This window comes from Elgaria multicarinata, chromosome 17 (genome assembly GCF_023053635.1).
Source record: "Elgaria multicarinata webbii isolate HBS135686 ecotype San Diego chromosome 17, rElgMul1.1.pri, whole genome shotgun sequence".
In the NCBI taxonomy this organism is placed as follows: Eukaryota; Metazoa; Chordata; class Lepidosauria; order Squamata; family Anguidae; genus Elgaria; species Elgaria multicarinata.
In genome coordinates, this window is record NC_086187.1 from 18,141,429 (window position 1) to 18,169,336 (window position 27,908).

Consider the following 27,908-nt stretch of genomic DNA (forward strand, 5'->3'; position numbering starts at 1 on the left):
GGCGGCTGAGGGGAAAGCGCCCCGCGCCCCTCCCCCCTGGCACCGCTCGCCCACTGGCAGGTAACTGTCACCTTGCCCGTGACCACACAATCGGCCTCGTGTGGGGTGCGGCTCCTAACCAATCGCCGCCCAGCAGCCGGCTGCTGTCAGCCAATAGAAATCTAGGATTTGGGATAGAGGCGGGTTAGGGGGGGGTGCAGCTTAAGCTCCCGGCCCAACCCCTAAGTGGCCGGTAACCTGTGTCCACCCAACCAATCAGAAGCCGAACTGGGCTTCATCATCTCGTCATCATCCCGCTTTATAGGAGAATGTCCAGTGGAGGCTGGTGGCTCCGATTTCGGTGGGGCTGTGAACCCAATCTGGGTTTCAGCCAGAACGTTAACAGGAGCTGTTCAAGGTGCTGAAGCCTATCCCCAAAATAGGTTCTGCTCTTTGAGAGTTCTGGCTGGTTCTGATTGAAACCCAGAAGGGATTCACAGCCCCACTGAATTCTGAGCCACCGGCTTCCACTGATAACTTCTCCTCATAAGGCAGCTTGCAAAATTCTGAAGCGATGATAAAGACATTACGTAACAATTTTGAAAAGCAACGAAATCGCAGCATAACAAAACCCCATAAAACAGCATCGCTTAAAGGATCTCCTTTAAAACCTTGAGACTAAATCGAACCATAAAGCCACAAAAATGTAGCTGAAGCAATAGGCTGAGTTTGTCAAGTTGTGGAAGGACTTTGCCAAAAGGTGCCCCTGACAGAACCCTGCTTTTTGAACCCTGTTATCACTCTTATATAGCCTGGTGTCTATATTATATTCCTTCAGACACCAGATAAACAGTTTTCAGTTTTTCATGACTGCATATGAGTTTTATTGCTGCTGAACATTGTTTTATTGCTGTTGGCTTATGATTTTTATGACTATATTATAGTGTTTTATCTGTTCACACATCTTTTATGATTGTTTTTAGATTCTTATAGTGAACCACGTTGAACATACAAATAGAATTATGAGCTATGAATATATTCAAGAAATAAAGTTAAGCACTTATAAAAAGAGGTTCCACAAGACTCCTTGCTGTTTTCACTGCAACATGGCCACCCTTCTGAAGATGGATTAAAATGAAGGAAATTAAAGCTTCCAGGGCTGTAGGCAGAGGAGGCTGGTGGCTCCAATTTCGGTGGGGCTGTGAATCCATTCTGGATTTGAGTCAGAACCAGCCAGTACTCTAAAGGAGCCACCCAAGGGGCTGACCCTGTTTTGGAGATTGGGTTCAGCACCTCAGGTAGCTCCTTTAGAGTTCTGGCTGGTTCTGACTGCAACCCAGCACGGATTCACAGCCCCCCTCCTATGGAATTCCCTGCCTCTGGAGGTCAGGAAGGCGCCAACTTTGTATTCCTTTCAGCGCCTCCTGAAAACGTCATTATTCCAGGAAGCCTTTCCTTAATGACTAGCCACGTTTTACTGTACATTTTGCATCTTTTAAAATCTATTTTAAAGTGTTTTATCTTGTTTTTATTTTATTTTATCTTGTACACCGCTCGGAAATTTTCAATGGGGAGCGGTATATATTATAAATAAATAAATTCACAGCCCCACCGAAATCGGAGCCATCAGCCTCCACTGGCTGTAGGACTAAAACTCAAAGGTTATTATTATTATAGCACCATCAGTGTACTGGTTATTATTATTTATTTATTTATATAGCACCATCAGTGTACATGGTGCTGTACAGAGTAAAACAATAAAATAGCAAAACCCTGCCGCATAGGCTTACCTTCTAATAGAATCATAATAAAACAATAAGAAGGGGAAGAGAATGCACCAAACAGGCACAGGGTAGAGTAAAACTAACAGTATAAAAGTCAGATCAAAATCAAGTTTTAAAAGCTTTAGAAAAAAGAAAAGTTTTTAGCTGAGCTTTAAAACCTGCGATTTAACTTGTAGTTCGCAAATGTTCAGGCAGCATGGTTGAGCGTATTGTCTGAACCAGGCCATTGAAAGCTAAAATTTAGCGAGCTGTAAACCACAACTCCCAGCATGCAACGCGCACAGAAGCCCAAGGCGCTTGGCATTCTGGGGTTCGTAGTGTTTCTGTTTGGTAACCTAGAGACGCCGTTGGTGGTGGCGGCGGCGGCGGTTGCAATGGTTTTCTTTCCCCTCCTTCCGGAAGCGCTGTGAGGGAAGCTGGAAGGCGGGTTTGTCTCGGGGCGGAGGGCCGGGTTAGCGTTGCCAGGGGCTGGGCCGCGCCGGGCAGGAGCGCGTCCCGCGCGGGGAGAAGCGCAGAAAGGCGCGTGGAAGGCGCGCAGGTTGCGCTGACTGAGGGCTCCAGGAGAACGGGGAGAGTCGCCTGAGGGAAAGGCCTCTTCGGTGCAGGGCGGTGCCGAAGGCGCCAGTTTCTCCTCACGAGGCAGGAGTGTTGCCAACTGACCGGGAATAGACCCACGTTGGCCCGCTCCTGTGCAACTCTGACAAGGGTTTGGTCCGCAGAAAACGGCAGGTGAACAAACGATCCGCTTCTCTCTCTCTTTGTTAAGCATATTTTAATGTCTTTGTTTTTTATCGTCTATATATCAAGGATTGTGGTGTTTTTTAAAAAATAAATACACGCACAAGCACGACTGCCAACGTTTTGTCAAGCAAAGTCTTAACAACACTGTATTGTGTGTGTAAGTTGCTTCGAGGCTGTTATTTGTGGTGAGAAGTAGTGCATAGATTTAATCATCATCCTAAAATATATGTTAGTTCTACCCTTAGAGGTAGCCCATAATTTAAGATGGATTTAGATGTGTAATCTTATTATTATTAATATATATATATATAGAGAGAGAGAGAGAGAGAGAGAGAGAGAAATCTATCTCAACATGATGATGATGATGTATTAATTTCTTAGATGCTTTTATCAAAAGAAAACTAAGGGCGACTTACAATGGAATTAAACCGTATGCATTTTAAAACAATTGCTACAATTATTCATTGAAATACAACTGCCCCATAATATTTATTTATTTATTTAGAATATTTATATACCGCTCCTCATTGAAAAAAATTCAGAGCGGTGTACAAGGTAAAATGAAAATAAAAACAGAATAAAACAGTTAAAACAAAATTTAAAAAGAAGCAAAAAATATGCAGCCATCTTCTGCTCTGGGCTGTAGGGCAAACCTCTGCTGTTAAAGGCACAGCTACAGGGGCTCGTTCAGGAGTTGGCAACCTGAGGGAGAGGGATTTGGGGTGTGTGTGTTGATGAGTATTTTATTTAATTGGAGTTGAGATAGTAAGAGTCTCGAATTTGCAACAAGAGAAGCGCCAGGAAACTGCTTGCAAAACGTTTGGTGTTTACACTGCTGTTTGTTGATAGTATAATTTCTAGTATTTCATTTTTATTACTGATTTTTTGTTTTTAAACATTATTATTATTATTATTATTATTATTGTAGTCTTGTTGTATTTTCTTGGTTTTGCTGCAAGCCGCTTTGTTTTTAATAGAAAAGAGGGATGTAAATATTAACAGCGACCATTTTTTCCTTAATACATTGGAGCTCAAACTGTGAGTTGGGTCTTTTGCGTGACTGCATGTTTATAGCACCTGGAAGGGTGCTGAAAAGTTCTAGGGCAAGGTTGGGTTCTGAAGCAAGTGGAGCCTTCTTCCCCCTCTGGTGAAGATACAGGTGGGTTGGTTAAATGGTACAATCCTATATTCTCCTTAGAAGTAAGGCCCACTGAATTGAGTGGGGTTTACTCCCAGGTAAGTGTGCATAGGATGCAGTCTGATAGTGGATTTGCATATGTGTGTAGGTGGTGATTTGACTTAACTACTCATCCCAAACTGATTTGCTTCTTTGTTCTAATGGTCTTTATCTGTGTGTAGTTTTTAGCAATAATAATAATAATAATAATAATAATAATAATAATTTGTTACCCGCCTCTCCCTCTGGATCGAGGCGGGGTACAACACAATTAAAAACACCATAAAGTACATAAAACTAATTCAAACATTTTAAACCAGTGCATCTTTAAAAGCAAGGGTCAGAGATGCCTGGTTCTTTCCCTGTTTCTAATGCCAGGGTTGGCTTATTGCCCTAGTTCGCAACGTGGTGTGCTCACAAGAAACTTTGCATTCTCTGCTAGGGAACAGATGGTGCTGGGAGATCAGAACGCAGAGTTAAATTTATAAAGGGTATGTGTGAAGTTCAAAAAGGCAGAGAAACTGTCTTGTTGGGAAGACTGTAGTCTAGGGCATAGCAACCTAGTGCCCTTCAGATGTTTTGGATTGCAACTCCCATCAGCCCCAGCGAGCATTGCCAGTGGTTAGAGATTATGGGAGTTGTAGTCCAAGATATCTGGAAGCACTGGGCTGCCTCTCCCTATTATAGGTGGATATGGATTAAGATATAGCGTAGCTACTGTTTTGGGGGCTTCAGCTGTTGCTAGTGAAAACTTTTGGCTCCTACCTGCCCTGCAATTTGTGGTGGGGATTTTTTCCCCTTATTTATTTACAATATTTATATACAGCTCCATATCTAAAGTAGATTCTGGAGCAGTGAACAAAGGAATAAAACAGTACTCCTTGACAGATTCCTATGTGATATGGGATAACGGTTGGAATGAAAACATGAATTGGTAAACCGATTAATTATTCTGGCCAGATTATGTGTCCTTTATTGGGACTATAGAATAATAGAGTTTGAAGATACATCAAAGGTCATCTAGTCAGACCCCCTGACTACGCTACAGCATCCATGATAGGTGTCTATCCAGCCTCTGTTTGAAAACTACTAAGGGAGAGCTCACCTTCTTCTGAGGCAGTTGTGCCACTGTTGAACAGCCGTTGAACAGGAATGTCTTCTTAACATTCAGTCAAAATCCCCTTTCTTGTAATTTGAAGCTGTTGGTTTGGATCCAATCCTCTGGCAGCAGAAAACAGCTTAGCTCCATCATCTATTTGACAGCCCTTCAAATATTTGGAGATCGCTATCTTATGATTTATTTTTATTTTATTTATTTAAGCATTTTTATGCCGCCATTCAGCCAAAAAAGGCTCTCACGGCAGCTTACAAAAGTATTTCTTGACAGTCCCTGCCCACAGGTTTACAATCTAAAAGACATGACACAAAAGGAAAGGGGATTGGGAGGGAGGAGGAGGGGGGAAAGGAAAGGAAATTCGGGCACTACAATCTTAGTTGCAAAGTTCAGCAGTTACAGTTGACAGTTGGCAGCAGGAGGGAGGGGGCTCTCAGCTGGAGCTGGACCCAGGCACGATGGAGAGATGCCTGGCTGCTGCTTCCACCCTCACTGGTGGCCTCTGCAGAGACAGTTGGTAGGAGGAGGGAGGGGGCTCTCAGCTGGACCCAGGCACAATGGAGAGGTGCCTGGCTGCTGCTTCCTCCCTCATTGGTGGCCTCTGCAGTGACAGTTGGAAGCAGGAGGGAGGGGGCTCTCAGCTGGACCCAGGCACGATGGAGAGGTGCCTGGCTGCTGCTTCCTCCCTCACTGGTGGCCTCTGATCTTTGTATTGACAAAAGATGTCAGCACAGAGCGCAGATGTGGTTGCTGTTCAGATCCTGTATGTCTCTTGATCTAAATGGTGTGCTGTTTTATAGTAAATAATAGAACTATCTGCCAGTGGGAAGGATCCTGAAAAGTTTTAATGTCTTATATTGTCTTATTGTGATTTTATTATTGTGTAGTGTGCATTTTGTAAGCCAGTTTAGAAGGATTTATTTCTCTAAAAGCAGGATAGAAATGATAATAATTCAATTGCGTGTTAATTAGAATAAATAGTTGCCTTTAGTAAATGGTTTGTTTCAAGAGCTTGCTGTTTTTAAGATGCTGAATGGTTAGTTGATCATTTGGTTGCAAGCAATACAATTGGTAACCTTAAAAAAAATCATTGAGTTGACAGATCTTGTTTAATCAGTGCTTTCTTAAGAGATTGTGGATACCTCTTGAATATTTGAGCTATCTTGGTATGGAAGTTAACCTAAAACACAGGAGGGCAGAAAGTAGATCTGTGTTGCTGGTAGATCTCGGGTAAGTTGCAATGAAAAAGCAAGGATTTGTGATTCCCAATTGTTCAACAGTAGCATCAGCAAAATGACTTTTCTCTCTTTCTACCCCACCCCAGTTATATTACCAAAATGAAGAAAACAGTGGATTTTTGTGTGGATGTACTATAAGCCCCACTCAGTTGCAGTATTCAACACAAAGTTCTGGGCTCACAATTCTTTAATTCTAAGTTTGTGTGTTCTGGACTAGTGTAGGTCTCAGGATTCTAATTTTTTTTAAAAAAACAAGATCTCATAAGCCTGAAGCCTGGCCACTACTGACCTAGGACACCTGTTGAAATGCTATCCTGGCCTACTGCTGATTTATACGACGTGGCTAGAGTGAAACACACACACTTGTGGCCATTGCACATGACAGGTTAAGGCATATTTGCATAATTTGCGGAATAGCCCTCATTGTGTGGCCTTGAGAAAGTTCCTGTCTCTCAGTCTTTCTATCAGTAAACCGGGAATAATAGTGATCTGCTACAGGATTTGGCTGTGTGTGATGAAGAACAAAATGCAGTTTGAGAAGCACATTGCGGGTTTAGAAAGAATAATATTTATAATAATATTTATAATGTTGCTTGAAGTGACTGATCTTGGCGTTGTCTTCATTCCCAGAAATAACTTTGCTGAATTCTGCTTAGCGTGTTCCCTCACTGATTCCCTTTCTGAGAGGCATTCCCCTATTCAGGAACACCAGTCCATCAGATAATTACAGACATCCATTATTTCAAATGTTTCCGTTCCTTTGCACTTTGTAGAAGAAGCTGCAATTCCAGAGTGCTGCCTTTCACTGGAATTTACTAGTGACTGCAACAGCAGAGTAGTACTGGTCAAAGCCGGCATGGGGGATGTGTGGCCCTGCAGATGTTGCTGGATCACAAATTTCATCATCGCTCAGCACTAACTATGCTTGCTATGGCTGATGGGAGTTGCAGTTAAACTGACAAAGACCATTGACATAAAAAGCTGCCTCATACTAGGTCAGACTGTTCCAGGTACTGTTTACTATGACTGGTAATAGGTCTCCAGAAGAGGTCTTTGCCGTCACTTGCTCCCTGATCCTTCATTAACTGGAGTTGCCAGAGACTGAATGTGGGAATTTCTGCAAAGCATGTTCTCCATCACTGAGTTATGGTTCTTCCCCTTTATGTTTTGTGTCTTGGAACTAGATGAGATTAACAGAGTGCATCAGAAATGTCTAACAGCAGTAACTCTCCCTTTTCCTTTTTTGTTTTAAAGAGTAATTAGCTTTAGCTGCTTTTGACTTTTTTGGGGGCATGCTTTGGTCATTATTATCTCCCCATATTAATGCCTTCCAAACTTGCTGCTCTGATAGATGACACTTTTATTTTCTCAACGGAAAACGCTCCTTAAAATACATTTTGCATGTAAGAATCCAGCTACAGTATGCAAACAGGTATTGCCAGTCCCATGCAAGCCTGCACATTCATTAAGGGTGCAATCATGTGCATGTTTAGCCAGAAAAATTTCCTACTTCAGCATTCCCCAGCCAACATTTGGTCTTGGAGCCTGGGTGAGCCTTTAGAGGAGTGGGGGAAAGAATCCCCTTGTCTTCCCCAATGGGAGAAAGCCAAGGGGCCAGGTGGAGGTACACTTCTCTAGCCTATAATTATTATTATTATATTTATTTGTATCCCGCCTTTTGCCCATTGCTGGGCCTCAAGGCGGCCTTACAAAGTTTAAAACGTACATTGGGGGGAAAAACATAGTTTAAAATACACAACAAAATTATAAGACATTAACATAGATGGAGGGCCAGATTATTCTCCAAAGGCCTGCTGGAACAAAAAAGTTTTAGCTTGCTTCCGAAAGCCCATCAAGGAGGGAGTCAGCCTAGCTTCCCCGGGAAGAGAGTTCCAGAGCACTGGAGCAGCCACCGAGAAGGCCCTCTCCCACTAGCCTAGTGGGGAAAGTTGACCCACAGCGAATCTAGGTCCACGGCCAAGGCATTGGGTGGAGAAGCTCCACTTCGACTGGGGACTGAATGATGTCGGGGTATGGCCCTGATCACTAATATCATCTGTACCCCTGCAAACATTTCCTCACCCCCGCTTTAGGGCACAGGCCTTTGTATGTTTAGACAGAAAAACTCTTTCAACTCACAGCATCTGTCAGCCATCCATGCATAGGCTTGTGCCCTTAGTTGGTGGTAGTGGGGCTTTTCAGACAGGACTTTGACTGCTGCTTTGATTTCATAAAAGTGGGTAGGCATGGGGAAGTGGGGTGTCATTAGACACCGTAGAGCTGAAATTGCAACATCCCTGAGCCCCATCTTTTAAATTCAACCCCTTCTTCTTTGACAGCCTGCCATATGCATTCAAATGAAATGGCTCTGTTAATTGATTAGTTGAACAGGTTTTAAGAGTCTTTCATTGGGAATGGATAGATTATGTTTGGTATATGGATATAGGAGGTTTATTAGAGGAGAGGGCAATTTCTATATAGATTGCTAAGTCATCATAGCCATCCACATTATTTATATACAGCATGGACAGAGTGGGCATGTTTAGATGCAACAGTAAGTCAGAGTTCTAGAGAGTCTTGGCTTTCTGTGAATGAGCTGCATGCAGCCCATTTGCTTCTGCTTGTCCTCTTCAACTAGTCAGAGTGGCTTAACTAATCAGGAATAGTGTGATGTCTGAACTGGAGAATCCTGGCTTGATGCTACCCTTACAAGCCATGATTGCAAACTAGCTTCTTGGTTTATGAATCCTGGCTTGTTTGGGAGCAGTAAGCCAGGAACTTTGGTTTGCATGACATGCTATGTCTTGCATTCCTGGCTAGTTTAGCAACTACCATATAACTCATCCATAGTAAGGCAGGATTCTCCAAAATTCTGGCTTACCATTACATCCAAATGTAGCCAATGTATTTGAAGCCATGTGCGATATATAGAATTCAGAGTCTGCCTTTCTGGTACTTAAAAGTCCGTTTTATAATCCTAGTGGAGTTTTGTTGCATCCTTCCCTTAGCTTTAAAGAAAGATTACAGTTCTATGGGCCATGCCTAGTAGCACAAGTTTGCTCAGGGTAGCTGTAATGTTAATTGGAAAGGCAAAGACGGAAAGAACATGGCAACTATATGTGTTGTTAGTCTGAAGCTTATTGCTGAATTTATTATTTGAGGAACAATCATATTCTCTCTCTCTCTCTCTCTCTCTCTCTGTGCAGCCCAATTTAATTAAGATGGAAGACTATGAGCAGTTTTGCAAGAAGCAGCTTGCTAGGATCCAAGGAGAGTCAACACAAAGAGGAACGTCTCCACTTGCTGAGCACAAAAATATTTCTTTTATTCATTTCAATGGTGTTCCTGTACTTTCTCCTCTGGTAAGATGTCTCTGTCACTTCAAAATATTGTATACTAAAATGGAAAACAGTTAACCTGGATTGCATTAGTAACCTTGGTATAGGTATGTTATAACCATTCTTACATTTTGGAGTAAATACCCTTTTTGTTTACCACTGCCAATTAAGAATTAAATTAAGGATATCCATACTAGAAACCCTTCATAGTCCCACACAAAAGACCATGACAGGACAGGACTCTAGTAAGTAAATCCCCCCACACCCCGCCTTTGTCTTACAGCTTACTCTTGAGAGAAAAAAGGAGCTACAAGAAGACAGACAAAAAGCCGTGGACTTAGAACGCTGGCGACAGAACTCCAGGAAAATAATTTTGTTGAATCGCGTTCAGGAGATTGTGGAAAATGTGCAGGTGAGATTGAGAGAGGCCCGTCTGAATAGGTAGTTACTACAACAAAGGAGCAGCTGGAAGCAATTTTAAAAAAATATATATTCTATTTGCTGTTGTGTAGCACTATGATCTCTCTGGTAACTTTTATATTGAATAGCCCTGGTGACATGTTACAGTAAATAAAGTGACTTACCAGTTTAGTGGTTAGAGAACACAGTTACTTGGACTTCCAAGTAAACATGGTCAGGATTAAACTGTTAGCATACTATAAATATTGAGCACAGATTATTGCGGTTTCTATGCAAGAGATGCACCGCAACTAAGATTTCTGAAAACTTGTTGAACCTCAACATTTGATGCATATCTATTTCTCCTGTATATCTTAACACAAGAATCTGGTGGCACCTTAAGGACCTAACTGGGGCATAAGGTTTCGTCGACTAGAGCAAGATTAATGAAGCGGGCTCTGATCCACAAAAATGTATGCCACAACGGGCATCATTTTGTTGTGTTTGCTGTAACAGACTGACCCAGCTATCTCTTTTGGGGTCTGCATATCTGGTCCCCCAGTACTAGGAATATAAAGCTATTGACAGAAATTCTCTTGAAAGAAAGGCACTTTTACTAACTAGCTGCCATGAATAAGGTTTTCAAAGCCCTTGATGGCGCAATAAAAGAGTCTTTTGGCTTATAGCAAAACTCTATATTGCTTGGTTTAGCTCACTTGCTTACTGGACACTGTTCAGCTTGTTGACTTAGAATAATAATAGGGGACAAACATGAGCTATTCAATTACTTGCTATGTTTATTAGTGTGTGCTTAGCAACCATCACCTGGCTTGGGATTTGAAAAACATGATGGCAGGAGCCTGTGCCGAGAATAAACTACTAATCAGTTGGCTTTCTTCTAGACACCATACAGTTAATACACTGTATTTTTAACAGTCATTCCTCAGCTCCCAGCCATCTAATTGTCTTCATTAAGGCTTGCAACAGTGCACAATACTAAAGATCAGGTTGGCTGATTAGCGTATGCTGTTTCTTTGTTATAGCCTACCAGGCTTTGGCAGATAACAGCTATACACTTACACAAAGCACTGGAGGATAGACAAGCAAATACATTTATCAATTTGTGTGTGTGTGCATGTGTGTAATTTTGACAAGACAAGTCCAAGGGATTTGATGATCACATCTGCCATTGAAATTGCTTTTATGTGCTAAGGGAGCAGGTCGATTGATCTGAATTATGGAAATCAGAGAGCTGTTATAAATGTGCTTAAAGCCTTGTGCATAATCAATGAGATTTTTTTTTTTACCAGCTGGCACAAAACCAGACATTGTCCTTGGCTCTAAAAGCTATTTTACCATGCTTTGTTTTTCGAGTGGTGGAATAGGTAAACTGCTGTTCCAAGAATCCTAATAACCTCTGTAGTTTGGATCTTGGCCCGTATGCCTGTTGCTTACATTTTTGCACTTTTTCTAGTAACCTGTCTTTATCTTCTAATGTGTCAGCACTCTAAACCTTTTTCCCCCCATGTAGATGAAGAAACTGTCCAGTCAAAGTGCTTTAGATCAGTCTGAGACAGAGAATATTCATTTGGATTTAAAATCCAAAATGGTGAATGGCTTTGGGATGCAATCAAGCAGTGTTTTGCCAAGTTCTACTGCTCTTGGTGTGTTGACGGAACCTAAAAGGACTCCGGATGTTAAGCCGGCAGATACACAAGTTGTATCAAGTGGGGACTCCCTCGGTGGTACTGAACAGTTTGTCCCCCATAAACCAAAGGACACTTGCTGTAGCTTTTTTGAAAAGAGAGTTTGCCCAGAAGGTGCATCTTCCAATCCAATAAACATGTCTCCTTTGAATGAGACTGAAAAGAAAGAGAGCATTGAGATGGTATCAGCTGATGTGGAAAGCCCAGATCCTTACATGATGAGTCTTCAGAACCTCTTAAAAAAATCCAGGGAGTACATACAGAGAGAACAAACCAGGCGTAGCATGCGGAGTAATTCAAGGAGAAGTGGTAGCGAAAGCCACTCAGACAAAGAAAATGATGCCGTTAAAACGAGCGACGCTGTGAGAGAGAGAGGAAAGTTAACAGGCAGAAGTTGTATGGCTGTAGCACCTGATAAATCGGGCCTTACAAAATCGAATACTTCTCTGCAAAGTACCTCAGTCTCCAAAAATAATTCAAGTGTAGCATCACCCAGTTTTTCTAAAGTGGATATACCTATGAGATCTGGAACACCACCTGTTTTGGATTCAGATGAAGACTTCAAAAACACCTCTTTCTTTGAACATGACAGTAGCATTCTCCGAAGTTTCACGGGTTCTTATTCCAAATTACCCAGTCCAGAGCTGAGTATGAGCCCCAAAATTCACAGAAGACGCCCGAGGCCTTCTTCAATGGGGCACATCGTCATTAACAACCCTGTGAATGCCTTTGAATTAAGCCCGAAAGAAAAGGGAAGAGCTGTGGATTTGATCGCTCAAGATGCTGGCGACAGACAAACTGCATCTGACCCTGTGCCAAAACTGACTGCAGACTTTGCTCCCACCTCCCCCAGCAAAATTCATGTTTTTCGCAAGAGCTCTTCAGATATCTGTGATGAATTGGTGATTGAAAAACGGAATCAAGTGTGCCAGTTTTCGATTGGTCAGCGAGAGAACAGAAGGTTCCCAGTCAGTGCCACGGAAGAGGTGGATTTGATGTTTGAAGGCAAAAGGGCATCAAATCCCTGCCTTTCAGATCCAAGCCTTCGGGAAACATACGCAGTCAGCTGTCCCATTATAATGCAAAACAAAGCAAAGGTCACTGGAGCCAAGCAAACCAGCCTACTGGACAGAGCCAAATGTAATGCACCCACAGAGCTCAATAAATCATACGATGTCGACAGCCCGTCTCCCTTACTAATACAAACACAGAATCAGCAACAGATGGATACCCCAAACGTGTCCCTTGGGAATGAGCAGATTTTAGAAAACGGGTTCGAAAAGGTAAAACGTAGGCTTGAGCTGGACACGGATAGCGCACAGAAGGAAAACATGCCTTGTGTTGTAGCGGCAGAAACCAGCGTGCAAGAGAGGCGATGGCTGTATGATCAAAAGTGCCCAGCGGGGTCTGGATTTGGTTCCAAGAGTGAGACGCCAGAAAGAAGTGTCAGTGGTGAGAGAAGTCATGCTCCGCTTAGCCTGTGTTGAGTTAGTTAAGATTATGAAATGTTCAGGGGGTCATTGGTATTGCCTCAGCCAACGTGTTGGTAGGTAAGGCCAGCTCCAGGGTCAGGCCCCCCCTCAGCATAGTGTTTTCTAGTGGGCCACTCCTATGTAACTGGCTCCCTCTGTCTGCAAACTAACCTGGTTGTAGCAGCAGACCATCTAGGAAGCTTATGCTTTTAAATTTCCCATGATGCCAAGAGGAGTGCTATGTCAGGCATTGTCAAATACTTAAAATGAAGTCTCGTAGGTACCCACTGCATGGAGTGGAGGATCCAGGGCCACCATCAGCACCACTGGGCTCTGCAGGGGACCAAGGATGCTGGACCCTTTAATAGTATAACGTTCCAAGTAAATTCATATAGGATTGAACATAAGAAGACCCATTCTGGATCGGACTAAGAGTTCATTTAGTCCAACTTTCTGTTTGTACAATGGCCAATCAGCTGCCTGTGGGAAACTCCCAAGTAGAACAAGAGTGCAATAGCACCCTCCTGCTTGTGTTCCCCAGCAATTGCTATACAGAGGCATAACTGCCTTTGATACCAGAGGTAACATCTAGCCAAAATGCTTAAAAGCTATTGATAGTCATATTCTCCATGAATTTGTCCAATCTTCTTTTAAAACCAAAAGCCATCGCTACATCATCTTGTAGTAGAGATTTCCATCGTTTAACTATACACTGTGTGAAGAAGTATTTCCTTTTATCTGTCTTCATCCAGCTTTATGGCAGCTTTAGAGTAGTACTGACTAAATGTGTCAGGGAGGCATTTTCTGAGGGCTAATTCAAGTAAGATGGTTCTGATGTTCCTGTTAATCTGTCCATCTTTGATAGCTACCAAGTGGCAATTCTTAATAATTATTTTTTAATGAAGAGCCTTCAGATAGGAGAAACTACTTCAGAAACTTGATGTAATGATCTTAATATATCTGTATTTGTTCTGGGGGTTTTTTTTTGCAGAAGGGGAGACTTTAAAACAGAAAATGCTGGCCTTTGAGGAACTGAGGAAGAGACTTGAAGAACAGCATGCTCAGCAACTCTCATTGTTGATAGCTGAGCAAGAGAGAGAACAGGAGAGGCTGCACAAGGTAAGAGGTCAAGATGAAATATCTAATTGGAGACCTTTAACCTTGGGCAGGGCAACCTGTTGACGTTTTTGCCTCATGGTATTGCATCCAAACTAGCCACAAATATGAATCAAGAGCAGTTTCGGGTGGATGAGGGGGAGAACCGACAGACCCGGTTGTGAACAAAAGTTAAGCTTGTGTATTAGCTTCTAGAGAGAGCAAGCACCCCCTTCGTGCAAACACTGCAAAATAAACATCAGGCCAGGTCGATCGACTATTTTAGTAGCAAGATGGCTTCCCAGGAGGATGCAGCATAATTAATGTACGCTTGCCGAGTTGTCTTCAAATGGCAAGAGAAGCAGTTGGGAATTGTTCTTCCAGCAAGAGGCAGGCAATTACTGCAGTCAGCATATCTCAGCCTAACCATTTCTGCATTGGCAAGTGGAGAGACTGCAGGTCGCCAGGAACATGGAAGGGGAATGGGTTTGAGTGTGGTTTTCCTCAGGAGGAGCATGTGGCCTGCAGAATTGTTGCAGTACTGTTACAGCTTAGTGCAGCCTTTCTCAACCTGGGGCGCTCCAGATGTGTTGGACTACAACTCCCAGAATGCCCCAGCCAGCTGGCTGGGGCATTCTGGGAGATGCAGTCCAACACATCTGGAGCGCCCCAGGTTGAGAAAGGCTGGCTTAGTGGCTCCAGCAATAGAATAATGGAATGAATAAATGTAGTAAAACCAGCATCAGGTAAAATTACCTATAGAAAACCAGAAAGATCAATAAAAAGCTTGGCAGAATAAATATCTTTAGGGCTCCCTGAGAGGGGGTCAGCGGTGTTTTCATGGATGGGGATTCCACAAGGGTGGGGCCGCCACTGAATGTGGACAGACCAACTGGGTTGCAAATACTTAGGATGTTATTAGTGAAGATTTTCATAGAGGTGTTCTCAAATTTTTATGGTAATCTAATCTCTGGCTTCTTCAACCGACAGGAGATCGAAGAACAGGAGTGGAGATTAAAAGGGGAGAAAACCGCTGTAGCCAAAATGGAAATCCCCCAAATTGCTATTAGCAGTAGAATGGATCTGGAATGGAGGAAGATCAGTGACACTCACTTGCTGGAATCTGTGCTGACTCGAGTGGAAACGATCCATAGCACAAACGCTGAGAGTGCTGGTAAAAGTGGAGGGAATGTATATAGATTTTAATAGGTAGCCCAATTTTAAAATAATCACATAGTCTTTAGATCCGCCTTATTTATTGATGGAGTTTTTTGTGTAGACTACGTGGAGATCTTGAAGAACAAAAGTTTTTTTTTTCTTTGAAGACAGATCTGAATTTCAGTGGGCTTGTATGTGGCAAGAATGTTTTTAAGGTCATTTATACTGGTGGGACAGTTATTGGGCCATTTGAATCCTGGACCCTATGACTAAGGAGAGCAGTACAATGAACACAGATTTTTCTTTGGGATGCTCCTTTACTTAATCATGATTTAAACTTTTAAAACATAGGTTTTGCCAATGCTGCGGTCTCTTGTTCGACCTCTGAATCTCCATTCTACCTTTGGGAACCACCAGCAAGTGGAAAATCTGTTTCGGCATCCAGATCTATTAGCAGGAGTAAAATGAGATGGTCTCAGGTAGGAAAACCAAAACTTTTTGTTGCTGTTGGGTGCAAAGCAGTACTTCAGGAGCAAATTTTAAACAGCCATCACAAAATTAGCTATTTATCCACAGCACTTTCATTAACGCAGAAATAGTATTCTGCATAAACTACTCAATTTCTTTTTTACTTCAGTGGTTTTTTTCCTTCTCTTTTCATATGTGATTCTCATGAAATGTAAATAATAGAGCCTACAACTCCAGATTTGGCAAACAGGACAGCAGTTTATTTTTTATGGGACTATTTGCATTTCATTCAATTACTGTTGTTAAAGGCAAGGTAATGTGAAATGGAGAAAACAAAAAGAACGCAACACAAGCTTCATTCTGGTTACGTGGTGCCATTTTCCTTTTTCCACTCCCAGTTTGTGGAATGGCTTGCTGGGAGAGATTTGTCAACTTAACAGTCTTCCGGAATTTAAGAAAGCCATAAACACTGATCTCTTCCGGCAGGCCTACCCAGTTGAATTTTAAGATGCCTTTTAATAATGTATTCGTTTTAAATGTTTTAATCAGTTATATGTATTTTATGGTGTTTGCATTTGTGTTGTACCCCACCTCGATCCAAAGGGAGAGGCGGGTAACAAATAAATATATTATTATTGTTTCCTCCTTAAGGTGTACAGTCCTGAGATGAAAAGGAAATTGAACAAGATCTCTGCTTTGGCAAAGGGATTTCTAACTCGAAGACTCTTGCAAACAGAAAAATTGAGGCACCTTCGGCAAACTGTAAAAGTAAGGAGCCATCTGCAGCCGCTGAATTTGCGTCGCACACATGCACACTTGTATGTAATCTACACTGAGCAGGCTGTTTTCCTTCCTTTATCTGCAACAGCTGCTACTTGACCAACACAGGGATCCTTTTCAGGAATGCAGAGTTTCTTATCTTCCCTGTGCTGCCCAACTGTTGTTCCCTGCACAACCCCTTTTTTTCCCTTCTAACCTCTACACTAAGGATCAGGAACATACGGCCCTCCACATCTTGCTGGACTTCCAACTGCCATCATCCCTGGCCATTGCTGCCTGGACTGATGGGTGTTGGAGTTCAACGATATCAGGACGGCTGTAAGTTCCTTACACCCTTTGTATTTTTTCCCTTCCCCTTTCTCGGTCCTCACCCAGTGCACACCATCCTCTAGCATAGTCATAGAATCACAGAAGTTTAGTGTTGGAAGGGTCATGAAGGTCATCTAGTCCAGTCTGCTGCTCAATGCAGGAAGCTTGCCATGACAGCAGCTGCACATTTTTTTCTGACCACTGCAATAGGGCTGTTGCACTCATGTCCCGCTTGTGGCTTTCCTGTTGGCAGCTGGTCGTGTACTGTGTGAACAGAGTGCTGGATTAGATGGACCCTTGGTCAGATCCAGCAGGGCTCTGGTTATGTTCTTAAGTTCCTTTTCAGCACAAAATCAGAATGGGGGAGAAAGTGCAAAGGCGTCTTTTAATCTTAAACCAGGGATGTGGAACCTCAGGCCCAGGAGCCATATCCAGCCCTTCTGGGATCCCAGTCCGGTTTCCAGGATTCCCCAGAAGGTCACTACCCCAGACCCCATCCTATTACCCTGACCAGCAATTGTTTGGTGCTTTTCCGGATTTTGTGAAAAGTTGAAATGCCTCTCCTATTTCTCAGTTACTGACAGTAAGAGCTTTAAGTTGAAATATGCTGGTATTTTTGCTATTTTGACCCCACACACCACTTGTATATAGCCCCTGAAAGCTTCCTGCCCTGAAACTGCAGGCGGAAGGAAGTTCAACACCCCTGTTTTAAACTAAGTAATTTTTTTTTGCTTCCTTTGAGCTGTCTATAGCAGCTTTGGCTACGGATATAGTACAAGAGATTTTAAAAAGTAGCTGTAGGATATAGAGCTGTATACACAAGGCCCTGGACAGAACCTAAGCCGACAATCTGATGTATGTTTACTTGGATGTAAGTTCTGCTGTGTTTAGCAGGACTTCCTTCTAGGTAAGTGTGTGTAGGATTGCAGTGGTAATCTTGCACCTGGGAACATTTCCATACTGCTGTCCAGATGACTTTTCCCTAGATGCAGTTGGGAGACCAAAGGTGGTGGTATTTAAGCAGGTTGACTCTAGATGTTTTGTGAAAGAGCTTCACTGCCTTCTTTGAAGGAGCAATTGTCTCAGCTGCTTGAACCTTGCTGTGGAATTCATTGTGCTAAGCCAGATGTGTGTGTTGGATGTGTATTTTTAGGATACTATGGAGTTCATAAAAAACTTCCAGACAGAAGCTCCGTTAAAGAGAGGAAACGTTTCAACTCAAGATGCTAACTTGCAAGAGCGAGTGGTGGCTCAGGTGATGTATCATCCGGAGCATGTGCCATGACGAGTTTATGCTGATGAAATCCACGTTTTTAAAATGTAGATTTTGGCTCAACGTACATCATAGAACCGAAAGAGTAGAAACCTCTTGGTGCACAAAAATATGATTTATTAGGCCCAATGCATTTTGATTTCAATTAAAATCTTCCATCAAGGCATTGTTATCCGAATGCTCTTTAGAAAGTGATTTCCTTTTTAATCACTTGAAACATGTTGGGCTTTTTAAAACAACAACAACAACAACACACACCTTACTGTTTACCTCGAGGTTTCCTCTCTTCCAGTTCCTGCATTGGTGTCTTCCCTACTTGCTTCTTGCTTTCCACATATATCATGCCAAGCCACAGTTTAGCACTCAAACACTGATCTGAGGCTGTACGACAGGTAAGTCATAGTTTGGACCTGCTTGTCCCATTAGTACTCCTTTGTCTTGCCGCAGGGGCCTCCAGTGGTGGATCAACATAACTAGGGCAGTTTGCCAATGGCTAGCCCAAGCCAGAATTGGGAACCATGGTTTGATGTGGGTTTTGCAAACCATGGTTCCTGATTCTCTTTTATTGGCTGCAAACAATGGTTTGTGAATTTGGACGTTACATCAAATCATAGTCAAGCTTCTTTTTAACTATGGTTCGGTGAGCTGTCTGTATTGCCCCTCTGCTGACCTGGCTATATTGAATCTTTAAAATATCAGAGGTTTCTTCCATTAGGTAGATATTTCTTCCCTTCTGAATGTTCAAGACTTGAATAGCTTCCTGAGACAAGATTATCTCCTCATCTTGTGCTCAGATGAGTATCAGGATCTGGGCCTCTGGGAGTCCAAGGAGTAATTTGATTCATTTGGGGCTACTGCCTCAGTTTCTCTTGGATTCGCACATCTTGAGCCCTTTGAGATCCCATCTGTATGGGGTCCAGTGGTTTCTCTGAAGTACTACAGGTACATTACTTTAATTATTTACTTGTCATTGCATTTCATAGATGTTTGGTTTCCCCCCTCCAGCTGCGAGCTGCACTGTATGATATTCATGATATCTTCTTCAAAATAGAAGTGTCTGAGAGAATGAGCATCCTGCATCATGATCGAGAAGTTCGCAAAGAGAAAATGCTCCGGCAGCTGGTGCGTTGCTGCAGTGCTTTGTTTAAATATTAAATTACTAATGCTTACACTCAGATGTGAATTTTTCTTGTGACCTTAAAGTGCCCAAATGATTAGTCAATTTCAGGTGGAAGCATGAATTCTGCAGCTGTTTCCACCTGTGTGAGAAATGTCAGTGAGACTTTCCTCACCTTCCTCCAAGGAGCTCAGAGTGGTGTACATGTTTCACAGCCAGGGACAGAGCACAACACATCTGATAAGCTCTTATTACTGTTATTTAATAGATTTTATCCTTGCGGTATAAGAAAATCCTTTTTTTTTACTAAATCAAAGCAGTGTAAATGTTATGCTTGTGACCAAGTTGGCTTTTTAAAACATTGCCAAGTGTTTGATTTCCCCAGTATAACACTTAAACTGTGCAAGAGTTACTAGGATCCTAAGATCATAGTGTGCTATGTGTTGCAAAAGATAGAGCCTATTCAGACAACGTGCTAAGCCATGGTTACGTCGCTAACTCTTTTGCAGCAAATGATTAGTGAGCATGTTTAAACCGTGATTATGTAGCCACTGTGGTTAGGAATGGTTCACACAGCACACGAAGTCATGGTTCACACGACACGCTAAGCCATAATGTTTAGCTCAAAACGCTTAACCATCATGGTTTAGCATGTTGTTTGAACAGGGTCAATCATACAAGAGTCTGGTTCTCATTGGAGTGATCAGTGTCTGTGCTGCATTTCTTTAGGTTGCAAGTGTGGGGCTCACAGAAAGGAATACTCTTCCATATATACAAATTCCCTCTGCATGGAAAACTAGCATGTTGGCACAAAGGGTAGGCTAAAACTCTTGTCCCTGACATGCTAGTTTTCTTATTTGCAGAGCCCCCCCTTTTTTTTTATGGAGGACCATTCCATTATATGAGCCCTCAACTGGAGTCCGAAGTGGTAGAGCCCTAGGTGAGAATAATGCCAGGTAACTTATTTACCCAGATGAAGTAAATAGTTGGGAATGACTTGTGCAAACCCAAACCTTGTACTGCATGGGAAGGCAATATCCTCAGTGCTCCAGAACCCCGTCAGCCTGGCGAGTGACAACAGGGTGGTCACCGTAACGGGAGCTCTGCGAATTGAGGGGAGTTACTGGCATGCTTGGGGGGGCACCCAAGGTTTGCAGAAGTTCAAAATAGGAAAGAAAACCTAAGTGGGCAAAAACAACAACAACCCCCAGACAGCCTTAAAACATCCCAGTGAGGACTGGCATTCTCAGTCATCGCAGAATGCTGTATTGCTGTGTGTCTGCTGGAGAGTGTGTGTGTGTGTGTGTGTGTGTGGTACGAATGGAAAACTGAGATGGAGAAAGGAAATGAAATGAAATATCGTGGAATAAGGTACAGGTGGCTAGCTGGAACAGAAAAACGGAATGGGGATTGGGAAGGGGAATGGAATGGAGTATTCTGGAAAGCCTGGGTAGCTGGAACTCTGAACAGGAGGACTCCCCAAACATGACTCCCAGGTTCTACTTGCAAGCAAGCTCACTGAGGAATGATGATAAGCCTATATATGCCAGTTGCTGAAGAACATGGGCGGGAGGTTGCTGTTGCACCCATGTCCTCCTTGTGGGTCCCTGGTCGACAGCCACTGTGTGAACAGAATGCTGGACTAGAAGGACGCTTGGCCTGATCCAACAGGGCTCTTCTTATATTTATTTATTTTTATTTATTTATTACATTTTTATACCGCCCAATAGCCGAAGCTCTCTGGGCGGTTCACAAAAATTATATTCTTATCTTTGTGCCATCAAACATCCTGTCTCTGCTTCTGGGAGATTTTTATGCCCCAGAGGAAGTGTGTGTGTGTGTGTGTAATCTCAGTACATAGAGGTGTGGGTCTGAACCCTTCTTGATTCCAGCAGCCTGCAATTGAATTCTTTTGAGCCATTAACATTTTGCATAAAAAAGAGACGTGCATTTTGGAATTAGGTTTCTTTGGAGGTTCACACCAGTTGCTAAAAATGTACAACGTTGGGAATTACTTGACTTAGAGCACAATCCTAAGCATGTTGACTTGGGGGAAAACATCCCATTGCGTTCAGTGGGTGTTAACGCTTTGTATGTTTTAGAATTGCAACCCCTAGAACATAATCTGATCTTATTATGATTGTATTGTGCGTATTCTTTCCCAAGTAAAAGTAGTAAACCTAATACCTCAAATTGTCCTCTGTGTAGGATAAAGCAAAGGCCCCAAGAGATCGAGTGACACTTTCTACAGCTACACAGAAGTCTCTGGATAGGAAGAAATATATGAAGTACGTTGGGAAACGGTAAAGGAAATACACCAGTATATTCAGCTCTGCATGGCTAGATGGGTTGGCAGACAATTTTTTTTAAAAATTTGACTGTTCTTATTGTGAAAGGTAGGGAAACAGGGTAAGATTTCAACATTTTCCTGTTTTTTAATCTTATTGGTGTATCAGGTATCTGAATTCATGTTGACTACATTAATTCAAGACTAAAATAGTTAGAACCTAAAATTCTTTGTTGATGCTTTCTTTGATTTTTCTAATTATCTGAGTACATGGATATCTCCCAGGCTGGATCTCCCAAGAATGTACCGTTTGGCTGTTCTTTGTGTGTGTGTGTGTGTAGCATGTGGAACACTCAATGGTTTCTCTTGATCTGCTTTTATTCTGCTTTTTATTCTTTATCTGGTTTTACTGAGGGAGGGGGAGCATGGGTGGGTGGGTCTTGCCCAAGGACACCTAAAAACCTGGAGCCAGCCCTGAGCTGGATGCAGACAAATGCTGGTTCTCTACTAGTTGTCCTAAGCAAATTGGGAGCTTCCTTCACTGAACCAAATTTCCAGTTAGTCTTAGTTGATCAGCAATTAACCTTGGCAGAGACTAGCCAATGTAGGACATGCAACCTACTTTACACCAAGATTTCATATCCTGCTTTTAAGGGAAAACCCTGACTAGCCTTAATTGTGGTTAACCTTGATACCAGCATTGAGTCCTTGTTTCTTGACCCCAGCAAGACTATTAGCAATCAGTACATACCTTAAACGCACAGAATCTCTTCTCTGCTGTTTGGTATTCTTATACTTCAAGATATTCTTGAGGGGGGAAATGTTCATAATTTAGCTTGTATAGGAAGTATAATCAGATGCTTGCCTCCTCCTCCTCCTCCTCCTCCTCCTCCTCCTCCTCCTTCTTCTTCCCAAAGCATATTTGTATATACTTGTGTCTTTTTCCCCCTTTAGAGCTTCTGAAATGGGAATGCCAAATCGAAAAACAATTGTAAAGCAAAAGACTCCAGAAAACAGGTTTGTAAAGAGAGTTCTGTTTTGTAATGGAAGAATTCTGTAACGGTTGCATTTTCCCCTGCTCTATCGGGTTGTTGTCTGCACAGTTGTAAAATTCTAATGTTCGCGTGACATCTTTCTTTACAGAGTTCTTCAGCCAAATCAAGGTCAAAATGCTCCTATTCAAAGACTCCTTTCCAGACAAGGGTAAGAGCAATATTGTTTTCAGTAGTGGAAGAATAAGCTTTCAGGATTTAAAAAAAAGAACAGGCAAGGATCCAACAAACCACACCACTAGCTCTGATGATTGCTTGTGTGTTGGGTTTTCAAACTGCACCTAACCAGAATCTGGCTGCAGCTGTGTTTAGCTGGATGGGTGGTCTGAGCTTTCGAAAGTAATTTGTGATGAGATATTTTTCAAAGAACAAAAGCTTTTAAAAACTACAAGTAAAAATATTAATAATGGCACACTCAAAGCTGTACATGAAGGTTTGAAGGATCTAGGCTAACATCCTCTGTTGAAAAGTGTTGCCACATTTGTCTCAAAGAAAAATTTATACAATTTGATGCTTGACAACAGTTTCTATTGGACTAACTGGTTGTAGGGTAATAAGCAGAAAGTTTCTCCCTGAAGAGATGGTCTCTGCAATGTGAAAGCTTAGCCCTGCCAAGGTGGGATACTAGCTTCATTGTAATTCCAATCGAGGACAGTTTAAAAGAAAAACCCAGACAATCAGTGCAAATATTTCCAGGATATGAAGTGCTAATACTCTTCTGAGGCAGTCTTAATGTCTAGCATTTATTGTGGTATATTTAGTAGTCATTGGCTTGTGTTTCATTTGCATTCTTAAAGCCCTCCACAAATATAGTCTTTGTTCCATTACAATTTTTTCTTCCATAAGTTCAAATGGAACTGGTTTCAAATGGAAATGATCATGTGGGCACTGTAGTGTGCTGTATATGAAACCAATGGGTTATTTTTTAAGGTGGGTGAAATCTAATTGGTGGGTTGGTTCACAAGCAATGCCAAGCCATGGTTTCGTGTTGACATGAACGGGCTCTTGAACTTGCAGGCTCTCTCTCCCCCAACTTTGCACACTGTTGTTAATCAGTTTCACTTGGCCTCCAAACCAGTAAGCTGGAATCACCGGATATTTCCAGACTTGGATCGCAAGCCAGGATCAAACTGTGGTTTGCAATGCTGGTTTAGCAGAATCACACAAACTATAGTTTGCTGGCCAAGCCATAGGAAGCTGCCTTACACATAGTCAAACCCGAAGGTCCATCTAGCTCAGTATTGTCTACAATGGCTAGAAGTGGCTCTCCATGGTTACTGACAGGTCTTTCCCAGCCGTACCTGGAAATGCTGGGGTTTAAACCTTGGAGCTTTTGCATGCAAAACTGGTGCTTTACCAGTTGAGCCCCAGAACCAGTTCTCATGCATGCAGAACTTACTAATTAAAGCAGAACCGGAGTGGGGAGGAGAGAGTGCCCATGCATGAGGTTTGTTCATGTATCACCAAACCATAGGTTGGCATGAATCAATCTGTTGTGTTTAATACTGACACTCTTGCGGTATTCCTAATTAATGGGAATTCCACAATAGTGTGTTTTGAGAAGTCCAGATTGTATCACTGTGGGATACTTTGGCAAAGAACCTTTTGTGTGTGTGTGTGTGTGTGTTTGGAAACGGCGTTTTAGCTTGGATGTGAGTGACTTATTAACTCCTTTTATATTCAATTAGAACCCCTAAGACCTCAGTGAAGGGGGCTGAGCAAAATAGAAAGAAGCCCTCAGAGAGCAGAGTGTCTAACAAGGCCCTTCCAGGTGTGTAAAACAAATGGGTGCTTGGATCTCACTTAACAAGGAAATAGTAACTTGCTCGCATAAAAAGAAAAGGCTTACGTAGCATACATTTCCCCTCTTGCTGCACCAGCTCTACCTCTGCTATACTAACCCTGACTGGAATTAATGGCAAAAAAAATGAGAAGAAGTTGCGATCACCAACTGCATGAATAGGTGACAAGTTGCATTATAGCCCACCTGCGCACTCCAGCACAGTCACATTTAGAAAAGCTTCAGATCACAACTTTTTAGAAAAATGGGATATATTCTAGTTTTGTATCGATAACATGCAATTAAAACTTATGGGGTGCCTGAGTACTATTTTGATTTTGTTTGTTTTTTAAAATAAAACTCGCTGGCTGAAACACACACATGTTCCTCACTTAACATTATTGTGCATGATTGCTCCACATGCACACATAAGGTAGAAAATAAAGCTACAGGCACTAATAATGCTGTGCATGTGTACTGTTTTGCTGTCATGCATAACTGAAGGGATTCAAGCAGTTAATATTAATTCAGGAAGAGAGTGAAAGAGAAGGCAGGAAAGAGATTTACAGATATATGCATTGTGGCTTGCTTATTATTCCTCCTTAGCACTACTTTGGAAGGTAAAAAAGTACTTCAATTATTGTACCATACCTTACCCTTATTTTATCTATCTTGCACATGGTTGCGTTTTAAAACCTTTTAATCATGGCATTTCCCCCCTTTTTGTATTCGTCAGTTTCAAGAGCTATCCCTGAAAATGACACCCATAGGCAAAGCATGCACAAGTGATCCAAACTCATTGGCCTACTGGGATAATTTTATGCCAAAAGCTGGACAAAAAGGATATTTGTTTCTTTTATGAGTTTCCCTGATACTCATAGGAGTGAGAGTTTGAACCATGAGATAGTTGCCTTAAACCAGGTCAGACTATTTGTCCATCGATCTCAATGTTGTTGATTCCGGGGGTGCAGAACTTCAGGCTTGGGGGGCCAAATCCTGCCCTCCATGGGTCCCTGGAAGGCCGTATCCCCTTTCCCACCAGCACCCATCATTGCATGGTGTCCTAGCTTTTGTGCAGGCTCGTACCCATTCTGAAAGGTTGAAATGCCTCCCCCAAGGCTTAGTGACTGGCAGTAAGAGCTTTCAGCTAAAGTCTGCTGGGATTTTGGCCCCGCCCCTTTTTCATTTGGCCCCGCCCACCACTGGAATGGCCCTCAGAGCTCCTTTGAAATGGAACTCTCAGCCCTCCTGCTGAAAGAGCTTCTGTACCCTTGGTCTACTCTGACTGGTAGTGGGCCCCCAGGATCCTTCCCATCGCCTGCTACTTGAGATCCTTGGTCAGGAATTGAACTCAGGGCCTTCTGCGGGCAAAGCATGTACTCTGCCACTGGGCTGTGGTCCCTCCTACGTGTTCTGAGAGAGGCAAAAGTAAAAAGACCCATCATTTTCTTGGTGAACTTTGTTTCCAAGACTTAAGTACGGATAAGGCTCCCCCGCCCCCTCCAGTAGCTAACAGTGGCTTTGAAGAAATTCTCAAACGTGAGCTGAAGCTCATTTGTGACTCCGGAAAGCTCACTTGCAATGTGTTTAACCATCCACTCTTTCTGCAGCTTTCTGGGATTTCAACGCTGTGCAGCTAGAATCTGGGCTGTGCCTGTTTTGCAATTACCGTTCTCTCTGTTGCGTCTCCTGCACCTAAGCGTTTGGCTCTTTATGATGATAAGAACAATCCTAGGCAAACTGAAATTTTGCACCTCCCTCTCCCCCGCCACAGCTCTTTTTGGTTAACCACAGCTTGTTCGCGTCCGAACCTGACAAACTGTGGCTAATCTTAACAGCTGTGGTTTGAAGCAAGCCGACTTCAAACCGTGGATTATGAAGCTGGCTTGCTTCAACAAACCATAGTTTAGGGTTCAGAGATAAAGCCAAACTGGTTAATTGGAAGTGAAAGCTGTTGGCCGCACGGCTGAGCGGAAGGAAGTGAGGGGAGCATGCAATAGCAGGCCTGTTCCCATCAGGATAAACTATAGTTTATCGCAATGTCTGAATGCAGCCAATGTGATGGCCTGGATCGCCGTAGGATACCCTCGTTCCAAACACTCTTGCTGCCGATCCTATGTGTTAAGGCACTCTTGATATGGACCTGTTTTATTTTGTGAGGCTCAAGTATTACTCCAAGCTACTTATGCTTGGCTGTAGGAGAAACTGAAACTAGTTCTTCAACGTTGTTTCTATTCAGTGCCATGCTTTTACATACACCTGCACAACGTTGGTTTCTTTCCACAAACATTCTGAAGTTCATTTATACAGCTACTATTTTCAACTATGACTATTTTCAGAGAGCTTCGGCTATTGGGTGGTCTAGAAATGCAATAAATAAAACAAAGAAAGAAATACTTAACTGTAGCTCGCTCGGTAAAGGCATAATTCACCAGCAATTTCTCTGCACCTGCTCTAATATTGCTTGCTTGTAATGCATGACAGGCACTTTAAATTAGTAACGTTTTACTAAGAAAATGGTTCTGTTTGCTTTTGCTTTTTAGGAGTATATGCAGGAAGAATCCAAAGAAAGAAGCCAAGTGTTGTGACAACTTAAGAAGGCAGCATTCACTGGGCTAAGAGGTTGCTTTGGTTTGCAGTGTTCTCCACTGCTTCAGATCTTCCTGCTGTTACACACGTCGATGGTTTGAATCAGCAAACTTATACTTTGTGATATTTGTTTAGATTTCTGAGTGATAGTGGCATGAAAAGAAGAATGATCAGCACAAGAAACCGAAGAATCGTTTATTCCACATATTTCAACTTTCTTATGAGTGGTGTTTACTTACTCTTGAAACCATTATCTATTGTACACCCTCAGGGAGAATTTTTGATTTTTGGGGGAAATGTTTTTGCAAACTTGAACCGATACCATACTTTTTATAGTGCAATAAATACACTTAAAGGGGCGGTTTATATATTCTGCATTAATTCTTGTCTGTAACACTCTGTTTATTTATTTAAAGTGCTTCCACAAAGAAAGCATTCAGCGACAGCTGCGTGTAGATTGTGTCTTATGGCTGCTACGCTTTAACCACATGAAACCTTTGTCTTCAGCCCCACTGATTTTGTGGATGATGCTATTAGTCTTGCAGTAGGGCTGTGCACCGACCCCCCCCTTCACCTCAGAGGCCGGTTCGGAGCCCCTGAAGCAGCCCCGATTCGCCTTGGGGGTGCTTCGGGGGTTGCCCGACTCACCTTGGTGCCGAAACCGAGGCAAGATTCAGGCCCTCCAAGGCAACAGACTTTTCTAGGTGCCAGCTGCGTAGCCAGTCCCAGTCCCTGGGTACCGGCTGTGCAACCGGCACCCAGAAAAGCCCCCTATCCCCACTCTCCCCATTTAACTGCCGAGGCCCCAAATCCTAGGCGGTTCTGGCTCAGCCCAAGGCTCCCCGAAGCCGATTGGCTCCAAAGCCAGTCAAAGGTCTGATCTGTTGGCTGCTGATCCAGACATAAGATGGAGGTGCTGATTGGACCACCATGAAATCAATCCTAATGATATCTTTGAAGTGATATTTCACATTATGCTGGAAGCAAGAACGTGGCAGGAGAAGGAAAGGGGGAAAATCAGTAGTGATGTTGCAAGATAGGGCTGTGCACCG

At 42.7% G+C, this 27,908-nt stretch overlaps 1 protein-coding gene across 5 annotated transcripts; it reads left to right on the plus strand.

Moving 5' to 3' along the window:
* Window positions 1–11: 11 nt before the first annotated feature.
* On the plus strand, window positions 12–27,893 carry CCP110 (centriolar coiled-coil protein 110). Of its 5 annotated transcripts, none has more exons than XM_063143503.1 (15): window positions 12–60; window positions 9,240–9,395; window positions 9,655–9,783; window positions 11,302–12,928; window positions 13,940–14,067; window positions 15,034–15,217; window positions 15,553–15,680; window positions 16,321–16,437; window positions 17,912–18,013; window positions 19,037–19,153; window positions 21,357–21,451; window positions 22,390–22,452; window positions 22,579–22,638; window positions 24,176–24,258; window positions 26,811–27,892. In XM_063143503.1, the coding sequence occupies exons 2-15, from the start codon at window positions 9,255–9,257 to the stop codon at window positions 26,861–26,863; spliced, it is 3,027 nt and encodes a 1,008-aa protein (XP_062999573.1). In that variant the 5' UTR covers window positions 12–60; window positions 9,240–9,254; the 3' UTR covers window positions 26,864–27,892. The 5 variants fall into 5 exon arrangements, with proteins under 5 accessions (XP_062999573.1, XP_062999572.1, XP_062999574.1 ...); XM_063143502.1 differs by lacking the exon at window positions 12–60 and adding an exon at window positions 2,274–2,492; XM_063143504.1 differs by lacking the exon at window positions 12–60 and adding an exon at window positions 2,274–2,492 and having other exon boundaries at window positions 21,357–21,436; window positions 26,811–27,891.
* The last annotated feature ends 15 nt before the right edge of the window (window positions 27,894–27,908 follow it).